Source organism: Scomber scombrus, chromosome 16, assembly GCF_963691925.1.
Source record: "Scomber scombrus chromosome 16, fScoSco1.1, whole genome shotgun sequence".
NCBI classification, from domain to species: domain Eukaryota; kingdom Metazoa; phylum Chordata; class Actinopteri; order Scombriformes; family Scombridae; genus Scomber; species Scomber scombrus.
The window spans coordinates 24,107,229-24,119,079 of NC_084985.1; the positions used below are offsets into that span (position 1 = coordinate 24,107,229).

At 38.3% G+C, this 11,851-nt stretch overlaps 1 protein-coding gene across 1 annotated transcript; it reads left to right on the forward strand.

Moving 5' to 3' along the window:
- Nucleotides 1–5,713: 5,713 nt before the first annotated feature.
- Nucleotides 5,714–8,475, forward strand: tbxta (T-box transcription factor Ta). Its single transcript, XM_062436152.1, has 8 exons — nucleotides 5,714–5,898; nucleotides 6,267–6,531; nucleotides 6,900–7,034; nucleotides 7,138–7,199; nucleotides 7,286–7,347; nucleotides 7,463–7,636; nucleotides 7,794–7,917; nucleotides 8,217–8,475. Exons 1-8 carry the CDS (start codon nucleotides 5,714–5,716, stop codon nucleotides 8,473–8,475), a joined length of 1,266 nt encoding a protein of 421 aa, XP_062292136.1.
- The last annotated feature ends 3,376 nt before the right edge of the window (nucleotides 8,476–11,851 follow it).

The window sequence follows — 11,851 nt, forward strand, 5'->3', positions numbered from 1 at the left end:
TGGCTCACTCAGCTCCAGCAGTGTCAAAGCTGAGCCTCCTATCATTAGCATGCCAAAGGTCTCAAGGTCTACTGTAGGGCACCTAGATGAGGGTTGGTGTGGGCCTCAAGGAGGGGGGAGGGAGGGGGGGGGCAATTACTGTCCCCACTAATTCTTTTTATCCCTTTCAAAGGGACGGGTGATTAGAAGAGGAAAGTTTAGATTTCCTGAACTTGAAGTGGAAACGCAAAAGTGACAGACGAAGCTCAGGGCTCAATCCACATCAGGGAGGTGCTGGGGCTGTGTGTGTGTGTGTGTGTGTGTGTGTGTGTGTGTGTGTGTGCCCCTTCAGTCTTTACTATTATGGTATAGTGAGGAAGTGGATGGTGTTTTTTCTCTCTTTAATTGCAGACAATGCTACAGTTCTAATCATAGAGTGACATTAAACTACAACAACATGTCTTAATCAGTTATTTATACTCAACTAGTATTTACTTGAATATAATTTTACTTTCCAGTTTAAACTACTGTAATGTTTTTACTCCTCCTTAATAATGATATTAATACATTATTAAACTTTAAATTGCCCATAATATAGGCTATTAGTTTTAAAAGCTAAAACATTAAAATGCTTCTTACTCATAAATAATAATAATCATCAAATAATATAATAAATCATATTTTTTACAAGGCTCACTCTGCAAATGCAAAACAGTGAGCTGATTCTTCAGTAAGATTTATTAATGCATCATTTTACTTGTAAAGGAGATTTTTTACACTTTTACTACACTGAGTAGTTGTTCCACTATTGTCTATGCTCCTATAATGATTTAATCATGATTTACTTCATAGAAACACACAAGAATAGTTTAACATTCACATGACACTTTAACACACTCTGATCTTTTCTCTCTTTGTGACATTACACATGTCTTTCTCAGGAGTAACCTGCCCAACATAGTCATTACCAGTTGGAACACTGAAATCATGTTGCAGTCATTTTTATGGAGGGTATGGGGGGGTGGGTGTGGAGTTTCCTTTCTACAATTAAAAATGGACTCATATACACACTCAGCTTTTCCCAGTATTTTTTTAATGTTTTCATTTTGATGACTTTTTGGACAACAATGAATTAAGATTTCAGTATTTCTCCAAGAGAATGTATAAAAAAAGACTCGATCAATCCAACTTTATTTATATAGCAGCTTTCATACAGATTAATGTAGTTCAAAGTGCTTCACAGTGGATTAACAAGCTGATAATAAGACTGAACAAGTGACAACATAAAGAAAAGGAATACAAATGATAAGGGAACAAAAGTCAAGAACAAATTATAAAGACAAAAATGTAATCCAATGCGTGTAAGAGAAAATAAGAATGATGAAAACAAAAGTCAAATAAAATAAAAGAGATCATGTTTAATATAAACTAAAACTAGGTTTAAAAAATGAGATTAAAAGACAAAATAAAATCAATAAGAAGATAAAACTTATAGAATGATGATAATAATAAAATAACATAAAATAAAGTAGATTTAAAACATCAGAATAAATATAATAGAAAGACTATAAATAGCCAGGCTGAACAGCTAGGTTTAGAGTTGAACTCTTTATAGGACACTCATTGAAACACAGGTTAATGAAGTTACCATATATGGTTCCTCACTGGTATAGGGTAAATCATTTTCCAAAAAGTCTCTATATAAAAACTCCACATGGTTCTACGAGCTCACAGAGAGGCATGGGGAGGCTATTTTGGATGTTTACGAAAATTACCAAATATAGTGATTCGCCTGATAAAGGGATCATTTTGAAAACATTTCAAAAATTCCAGCTGAAGTCAAAATTGAACACAAAAATAAATCTATAAATTGATCAAAACATAACTTGTGTTGGTATCTTGAGGTTTGTCAGAGGTGATAAAAACATGTCACACGACTAGAATTAAACCAAAAATATGAATTGAGCGTCATGAATATAAATGAACATCACATATGTGACTATCCCTGAAACCCTACCTGTTCATCTCTCATGTTTCCTACACATCACATTCTATAGACGGTATGTGAATCAGCTGTGTTCTGTATGATGTTTAATATCAGACACATCATTAGAGAGTAGTGTTGTTACTATAGTTTGCTTCTCTCTGAGATCTTGTTATTATTTGTGCCTATCAGTAAGATTGGAGCTTCTGTTACTGTTTGTTTATATCCAGTAACCACCTTATGTCATAATTCTCCAAAAAAATGACTTGGTGAGTGTGTGTGTGTGAGTGTTTTTTCTTCCCAGGGCTGACTCATCCGCCTCACTGTGTTTACTTATTTAGGCCAGCGAAGTGCTCCTGGAAAATATGCATCGTTATAACTGTCCCTTTGTGAAGCACCAGACCTCTGCAATATTTCTCACCTAGGTGAGTGTGTGCTGATGCCAGAGCAAGGACTGCGTCGGTTAACCCTCGGCTCGCTGGGCCGGCAACGGTGTGTATCTGTGTGTGTGTGTGTGTGTGTATGAAGAGAGACGCTGTGGGAAACCTCAGGTAGCTTTTTTCTTTTTAAAGTAAACGTTCCATTTCAGAGCAGACGTTCGCTCACCGCGTGGGACGGAGATGCTCCTCCTTTTTTACCTCGGTTTGGACTTCACCTGTCAGTCAAAAGCGCTGAAGATGTTTCCTGATGTTTGGTGCTTCGGTAGCTCTCGCCCCGGCAACACCTGACATCCACACAACACACAGCTGAGGGTCAGCCAGGAGAGTGTTTTGTTGCTGCGGCTACAGACGACTCATCCCTGACTTACCCACACCACCGGATCACTGAGTACAGTCTTATTTTAGAGATATGAAGCAGTTTCCTCTGTGTGTGTGTGTGGTTGTGTGTGTGTGTGTGTGTGTGGGACTTTATCTGTCGGGGGTATTGAGAGCCTGCAGGCCTGGTCGGTGGGGGTTATGTCCTGTATGCAGCCGCTTTTTAACACTCTCTGTCTCTTTCTCTCAGCCTCCAAAATAAAAACACAACACACACACACACACACACAGGAGGGAAAAGGAAGAGGCCGCTGAATGATACGGGATGGAAAGGTGTGAGAGAACCCCTTTACATTTATGGCCTCTGTAGAACTGGAGGAAGTGGTGTAGTAAAGCGGAGTCACGCTCCAAAGCCTTCACTCAATTCCAAGTACATCACAGACAGTGGAATCAGAGGCGACGACAAGAAACACAAAACCTTTGTCGGCATCAATGGGGCCAATTTAAACACTGAGTACTGTAAGTCAGGTGACGCCTGGGAGACCCTCAATATTAATACAGAGTGATGCAAATATTCAGATTTTTTAGCAGCAACATCACCAGGTAATAATACTCCATTACAGACTGATACTCGTTGTTACTGTCCAGTAAAAACTGTGTTTCAAACTGTTCAGATAAACTACAGGAAGTGTTTCTCTACTTCTTTAACTGTCCAGTTGGTTCATGTGAAATGACTTCCATTACCACAAAGATGGAAACAGGTCTGATTTTCTTAGCTCATGAAGTTAGATACAATACATATTTTTTACAGGGCAGTGATGTCATGTAAAAGTACAGAAGTACAAGCAACAAAAGTGTGCTTATGGTAAGTTATATTACTGTATATATAATATTCATGGTTACTTAGGTCTAAATACACTAAAGCATTATACAACAGCATTACATTAGAGGATTATTAGGTTATTACTGATGAATTCATGTGTAAGCAGCATTTCATGTTGTAGCAGGTCAAAGTTGAGCTAACTGATATACTGTATTTACTGTTGGATAGTTTCATCTACAGTAATGCATATTTTATAAAATCACAGTAGGATTATTGTAAAGTATTAATCTGCAAAGTAACCATAGCTACCAAATACATTTAATGGAGTAATAAGTACAATATTTATATTTGAAATAGTAATTGAAGTAGTAATTTATAGAATCATTAAGTTGCATAAATTCAAGTTCCGCAAGTACTATGTAAAATATTAAATTGCAAACTGTTACTTCAAAATACACAAGTATGTGTAGTAAGTACACACACACACACACAAACACACACACACACACACACACACACACACACGCACACATACAACATTACATTACAAAATTTGACAAAGGTCAATAAGCAGAGTTACTTTGCATTATAGTAATGGATTATTATATCATTAGCTTATTACTGAGGCATTAATGTGTAAGCAGCATTTTTAATATTGCAGCAGGTCAACATGGATGAAAAGTTTACCAAAGAAGAAGTACAGAACTATTATCAGCACAATCCTCCCAGTATCAAACAGTATAATGGCAGCAGACTGCTGAGCTGATGTATTAACAGTAAAGCATCATGTTACTGTTGTAGCTGGCGGAGGTAGAGTTAATGTCAATTATATTAAATACTGTTCATCTTTAGCCATAATTAAATGGTATCATTTTAAATACATCACAGTTCTTCTGTGTAAAATAATATGAAAAGCAATTAGTAACTATCTCTGTCAGAGTAATGTAGCACAGAAAAGTATAATATAAAGAACAAGTTTAGTGCACAGTTCATGTACTTAATTATATTCTATTATTGCATATTTTATCAATTCATCAATTTTAATTAATAATCAAAGTAACTTTTAATTAACACTACTTTGGTTTTAATGTTCTCTTTCTTTATTGTATTTTATGTTCTTAATCATTTCTGAAGAATATTTTATTGCATATTTTACATGATATAAATGAAATCAAATATAACAACTGTATTATTTTTGTTAAGCAAAACCCTAACCCAAACCTTAACCCTCAAATAAATGTAGTAAAAGTATAATGTTATGTCAGATGGAAAATTTAAGGGTATGTATAAGTAAAGTAATTCAAAATTGTTGAATTTCTTCCCTCCCTCTATCCTAAAATGTAACCAATAAATGATTTCACACTGAGAAACTTTTCCATAACTTAAATAAATTGATGTTATTGTTTAAAAAAGGTAGAAAATTGTACTTTGTCGCGCACTCAGCCTCCAATTGCTTGAAATATTTAATATCAGACCCTCAGAGGGAGTCATGTAGGCCTATTATGCAAATCCTGGCATCACTTGTGGGCCGTCCACACTTTGCCACAACAGGAACACAGAGTCTGCCCTAATGGCCTGTGCTCAGTAAACACAGAGCCTTCTCCCATGTGGATTTGAGACAACAAAAGATTAGCAGTATTTGCAGATATACAACTGAGTTCAAAGACACGGCTCTCTTCCCTCGCTTCCCTTCTTTTGTCTGAACGCACAACTTTGAATATATAGGCCCAATGTTACAGACTAAGAGAGATTTTCAGGTACCAAACTATAAATCCTAAACTGAATCCTAGCAGGATTTTCAACAGCAAAGTAAATCTGTGAAGATTTATGAAAACTGTAAAAATGTGAGTTTTTTAAGTGGAGTTTGGTTGAGGAAAACAGATTTCAAAGTTTGAGGTAAAAGTTGCTTATATTTTCAAAAAATCTGTTGAATTGTAGACAGAGATGCAGGCTGGTGTAGGGGGCGTGGTCTGGAGACGTTGAACCCGGCCAGAGAGGCGAGGTGTGTGCGCCTAAACCACGCCCCGCATCCCCATGAGGTCCCTGGGGGCCCTTAAATGATGAGGCCTCAGAGTTTACAAACCAGTATCACTCGGGCCTTATCTCTCTGTCAAGCCTCAGAGTTCGTGAATCTTGGATTTGGAGCTTCTCTCTTACACTGTTTGGGAAATTATGACTACTTCCAACGCCGACCAGCGCCTGGAGCATCTCCTCAGCGCCGTGGAGAGCGAGTTCCAGAAGGGCAGCGAGAAGGGAGACGCGTCCGAGAGGGATATTAAACTGACCCTGGAGGATGGGGACTTATGGAACAAGTTTAAAGAGTTAACCAACGAGATGATTGTCACCAAAACGGGAAGGTAGGTTGAAAACAGCAGCTTGTGGGGAGGCCGCGGTGGTGTTCTTTAATGCGCATTTTACGCACTTTTTACGCACTGGGTTTTCGCTGTGGAGATATGTTTTAATCATGATACATGTCTGTAAAAATGCTCTTTATTCTAAAACGTATTAATAGGTTTTTAGGTTTTCAGTGGCTAACAAACAAGCTCACACACACAGGTGCGCTGTCAAAAGTGCTGCTCCTGAGGCCTTCGAGGCCTTTGAAGGTTTAAATAAATAATTATAAACAGACATTGAGCTGCAAAAGGATGTGTGACAATTTTTAAAAGATGCACTCACAGCTCACCTCAAACACAAATCTAATGAGCTCCACACTTCTTGTTTCCAGGAGGATGTTTCCGGTGCTCAGGGCCAGCGTCAGCGGCCTGGACCCGAACGCCATGTACTCGGTGCTGCTGGATTTTGTGGCCGCGGACAACAACCGGTGGAAATACGTGAACGGGGAGTGGGTTCCCGGAGGCAAACCGGAGCCGCAGAGCCCCAGCTGCGTCTACATCCACCCGGACTCCCCTAACTTCGGAGCGCACTGGATGAAAGCGCCAGTTTCCTTCAGCAAAGTCAAACTGTCTAATAAGCTGAATGGAGGCGGACAGGTGAGGAACCAATTCAAAACTGTTAATTACAGAAATGTGAATGAATACATTTTCTGAAACCTTTATTCTATTATTTCAGAAGCTTTGGATCAGGCCTCTTTTTAACTGAAAAACATTAATTTAGTCTTAAATTGGTATTCTTTAACATTATAATGAACTACATGAATTAAAAAAGCACACTCTTTCAAACTCCATCCACTTAATGTGGGATTTATTTTTTATTCAATATTTTTGCAAAATACTGTAGATTATTTGTGTGAACGGCACTTCACTGCTACATTTTCACTTGATCTGACAAAAGCACTACACTAAGTTCACTTCTTAAAATAAACAAAATAATAATATTGATTTATATTTCTCTTTCACAGATCATGCTGAATTCTCTGCACAAATACGAGCCGAGGATACACATCGTGAAGGTTGGAGGCATCCAGAAGATGATCAGCAGCCAGTCTTTCCCCGAAACGCAGTTCATCGCCGTCACCGCTTATCAGAACGAAGAGGTCAGTTGTGCTAACTGTATTACAGCCTCTAAGTGAAATCGATCAATATGTAAGATGAGTGTGTGTTGGTAGAGAAGTACTAACAGCTCCATCCTCCTCACAGATCACTGCTCTGAAGATAAAGCACAATCCTTTTGCTAAAGCCTTCCTGGACGCCAAAGAAAGGTATGATCGGAAACCATTAACTCCTCATGTTAGGAAGTCAGTGTACTAAAAGTATATCATCTAAATGTTATTGTATTTGATTGCAGGAGCGATCATAAAGAAGTCCCTGATCACAGCACCGACAGCCAACAGTCTGGCTACTCTCAACGTGAGTTGTTCCTTACATTTCTGAATCTGACATCATCCTGGATGTGTTTTTTTCTATTTTCAAACTGGGTGCCGTAATGTGATGTATGACCCAACGTGCTTGTTAAATTCCACAGTTGGAGGTTGGTTCCTCCCGGGACAGAGTCCCATCTGCCCAAGCAGCAGCCCCCCTCAGTTCAGCGGCACAGCGGGCCACTCCTCGGGCTCCTACTGCGAGCGCTACTCCAGCCTAAGGAGCCACAGAGCAACCCCGTACCCCAGCCACTACCCCCACCGCACCTCCAGCACGAGTAAGACCTTGCTCAGACCCTATATATATATATATATATATATATATATATATATATATATATATATATATATATATATATATATATATATATATACATATATATAACTTCAACTCATGATGGAGAATTGGTATTAATTATTGGTTTGCACTTCCAGACAACTACATGGACAACACTTCAGGGACTCTGCCTTCTCATGACAGCTGGTCTGCACTTCAGATCCCCAACTCCACAGGCATGGGCACTCTGTCCCACACCACCAACTCCACATCTAATTCAAGGTGAGACTCTAAACCATTTACAGTTCAATTAGAAGACGCTCATTTCTTTTAACCTTCATCAGAAACTTTGAATTTTGTAGTTTTATGTGTGTGTAAGAGTGTGTGTTTATTAGTTCAAGACGATGGCCTCCTGGCTTCATGCCTACATTGGTCATACCCACTGTCCCATACTGGAAAGAGCTCAAATGTTTCTTCTTGTTAAACAAAATGGGACATCGCCAGTTCATTTTTTGACTCAACAGTATCAAATACCACCAAGAAACATTATTAACCACTCGTTTTGTTCCTCTTATCCACAGTCAGTACCCCAGTTTATGGTCAGTAGCTGGCACCACCCTCACCCCTTCAGGCTCAGCCTCTGGCTCTATACCCGGCGGATTGACCTCCCAGTTCCTGAGGGGTTCCTCCTACACAGGCCTGACCTCTTCGCTGCCCGTCTCCTCGCCTTCCTCCATGTATGACCCCAGCCTGAGTGAGGTCGGAGTAGGGGAAGCCCAGTTTGAGAGCTCCATCGCCAGGCTGACTGCGTCTTGGGCGCCCGTGGCTCAGAGCTACTGAGAAGCTGGAGGTTCAACTTGGGAAGAGGACACAGGACTAAAGACATGAACAGACCATATGGGGATGATGTGGAAGACTTGCATGCACCCCTTTGGGCTCCTGTCCTTGAAAAAGTGTAGATTTATTCATTCCAGAGTCTGTATATGAATTATATGTTAAGTACGGCTGGAGTCAAAGCTGATGTGCAACTTGAAAGACAATCCTTGTCATTATTACACTACAATAATAAGCCTTAGAGTAGCTGTACGGTCAGATCTTCCTCTTTGCTCTTAGTAATTCTCAACTGTACACATCTAGAACTGGTTCCAAACCAAGCCAATCGAACTGAACATTTTTCTTGTAATTCTTAAATATATAAGATGAAAAAAAGAGGTTCTGCTAACACAAACGTGTATATGTGTGTAAATAGAATAAATTAACATCCAGTGTTTTCTCATATAGGAAAATGTGCCTTTTTCTGATACAAGCAATACAAAATCTTTCACGTTCGGACTTGAGAGACATGAGTGCCTTCTGCGTCCCCCCCCCAAACCACCCCACCCCACCCACCACCCACCCTCACCCCTCCTTCCCTTGCCCCCCCTGCAAAAAACACATGTACATAACTATCTATTTGTATTTGGACTCACTGTGAGTTTTTATTTATGTCATTTAATAATAAATTAAAGATGTTTGTTTTCTCAAAACACAGGTTTCATTTTGTCTGTTTTATGCCAACTCAGCACAAACTGTATGAATGTGTTTATCAGCTTTAATAGCTACTATAAATGTGATATTCATCCTGACTCAAAGTAAAAATCACCATAAATTACCATAAGGTCTTATCATCTGTACGGTCAAAGGTCAAACAAGGGCCACTGTGGTTTAATTAAGAATAACAACATGAGGGGTTGTGCAGCAGACGCCCCCCTAAAATAACCCACAGGTTTAGTCTCCAGGTGTAACTCTCACTTTGCCCTCCAGCATCAAACCTCAATCATCAAACCCCTGCAATATGAACCATCTTTAAATAACACGCCGCACAGCTCCATGCTAAGTGAACGCGGCTTCTTTGACGTGTAATTGAAATGAAATGAAGGTGATGGAGAAGTGTCCAGTTTAAGAAATCTCCATCAGGATAATTTTTCCATCACCCTGGCACCCTTTTGTTACAATCTGCGTCGTGGTGCGACATACAGCGAACACATTCAGATCTGTGTGCGAGGAGAGTCAAAGGTACTGAATATGGACCCAAAATGCTCACACCTGGGATAGAATGAAAAACAAATGAGATATGAATGTTTATGCTGCCGCTTTTCTCAAGTAAGGTTTAAAATGAACACAAACCAACGTCAGGTCAGTTACCCATCATTTCTATTTGCAGTGTAAGACTCAAAACCATGTGTTATATTGATATAATTATTATTATGTAGATATATATAGATAGCTAAGATAGATATAAATGAAGTAAAGGTCTACAAAGGACAAAATAATCTACTATGCACTTGGTTTACAATCACATATATGTATTTAAATTTTGATCAATTATTCAAACTTTTTTGCATTTATTTAAATCTCATCCTGCATAAAAATAGATATATAATTAAATATGTGATAATGAAAAGTGCATGTACACATATGAAATATAAATTATCACCAATTGTTTGTCAGTTTAAAACACTGTATCATCAGTAAATGTGTTCCACATTATAAAGGAACACTAAAAACTCCATTAAATAAATATATATAATTATATGGTAAATATATATAAGCTCAGCTGACATGGTAGAAGAAAAAAAAATGGTTAAAATAGATCAAACATGACTGTGTTTCATGGTTGTTTCGGCTTCATCCCACAGCTCACCTGACGCCAGTGGCTTGGCCATGCACTCATGATGTCAGTGGTGTGATGTGTGTGTGTCAGGTCCACAGAGGTTGGGTCCCAGAACAGTGATGGAGTGGTCCTCACCAAGGTGCAAATGAAGGCTGGAGGGTCACAGGGCCACAGGCAAACAGTAATGAAGCAGCAATGTGACCTGCAGCTGGCGGGGGCTGAAAAGAGCGGAGCAAAGGTCCCCTCTTATGAAACACTGACATCTCCCGAAACCTAAACTTTACTGCCTTTCCAAATTTAGGAATTCAATTCTTAGTTTGAAGTAAATACAGTAGCTGTCTTTGTTTGAGCTCTAAAATGACATATGGATTTCTGTTAATACACCAGTGCCACTTGAGATTATTGTCCATATTCAGATCAGCCAACTGACACTGAATACTGTCTTTCTTTTTTAAAATGTATTATATTTTACCAGCATCCATGTCTTAATGTGTAATGGTAGAGCTTATTAACCTACTTGTGTAGTTTAATCCATAACTATTTATCATAGTATAAGTATTGTTGTTTGTTTTCTATGTAAAATCTTAATTTGCAACACAATTAATGAGCGAGCTATAGCTGGCAAATAAATGTAATTTAATAATCATGGTTATAATCGGTAATAATCAATAATTATAATCAATAAGCATGGTAATAATCACAAAATTAAGTTAAGAACTCAAGTGCAGTACTAGAGTTATTTTCCACCACTTTTTAGTAGTCACTGAAGCAGAGCTTGCACTTTAAAGCTGCGTTAACTAATTTATTTTGACCACTTTGGAGCAGTAAAACAAGCAGAAAATACAGCATTGACATATTATTATCTTATTAAAATCTTATGTTGCAACATTAGCTTTCATTTATAGATGCGTTACAGATAGTAAACAGTATAACTGAAAGCAGGAATCTGGGCTGGCATATCAAAACAATGGGCTAAAATAAGCGAAAAGGCTCAACAGAGCTGTAGAGTTTGTGGTAATTCTCTGTGGGTTTGTCACTACTGACCAGTGTCATAGTCATTTGACCAATTTTTAATATAAAAATGATGTGCAGCCTTAAATTACTGCTTTATTTTTTTCCAGAAATCATTACATTACATTACTATTGAGGTCTTCCATTGATTTTTCCTTTTTGACTGGTTGAAAAATATAGGCAATGGAATAACATGTAGATTAAGATACTCTTAATATAAACCTTTCAATTTAAAGATGCCAAGCTTCACTCTTTAGACATTTACTGTAAGATTATCAACATTACAAGCCAACAGTAGCAGGAGGTCAAAGGTCAGAGTCCTATCCCCTCAGCAGTCAATGTAAATTCTGTGCTGGTGTATAGAAAAGACAGTATAGCTGATGATAAAGAAGACAGGGTACCTTTTTAGGGCTAAAAGCATAATTAGGGGACACCCTGTATTGACTTTATGTACACTCATTTTTATTAGTTTGGCAACCTGCCTTGATATGCACTTCAATTAAATTAAATAACACATTTGGCATTCAGATATTTCTAATACTTGATTTACTG

Coding starts and splice junctions, on each gene's coding strand:
- tbxta (XM_062436152.1), top strand. CDS start 5,714: ATGACTACTTCCAACGCCGACCAGCGCCTGGAGCATCTCCTCAGCGCC. Junction 5,899..6,266: donor ATTGTCACCAAAACGGGAAG/GTAGGTTGAAAA, acceptor TCTTGTTTCCAG/GAGGATGTTTCCGGTGCTCA. Junction 7,637..7,793: donor CCACCGCACCTCCAGCACGA/GTAAGACCTTGC, acceptor TTGCACTTCCAG/ACAACTACATGGACAACACT.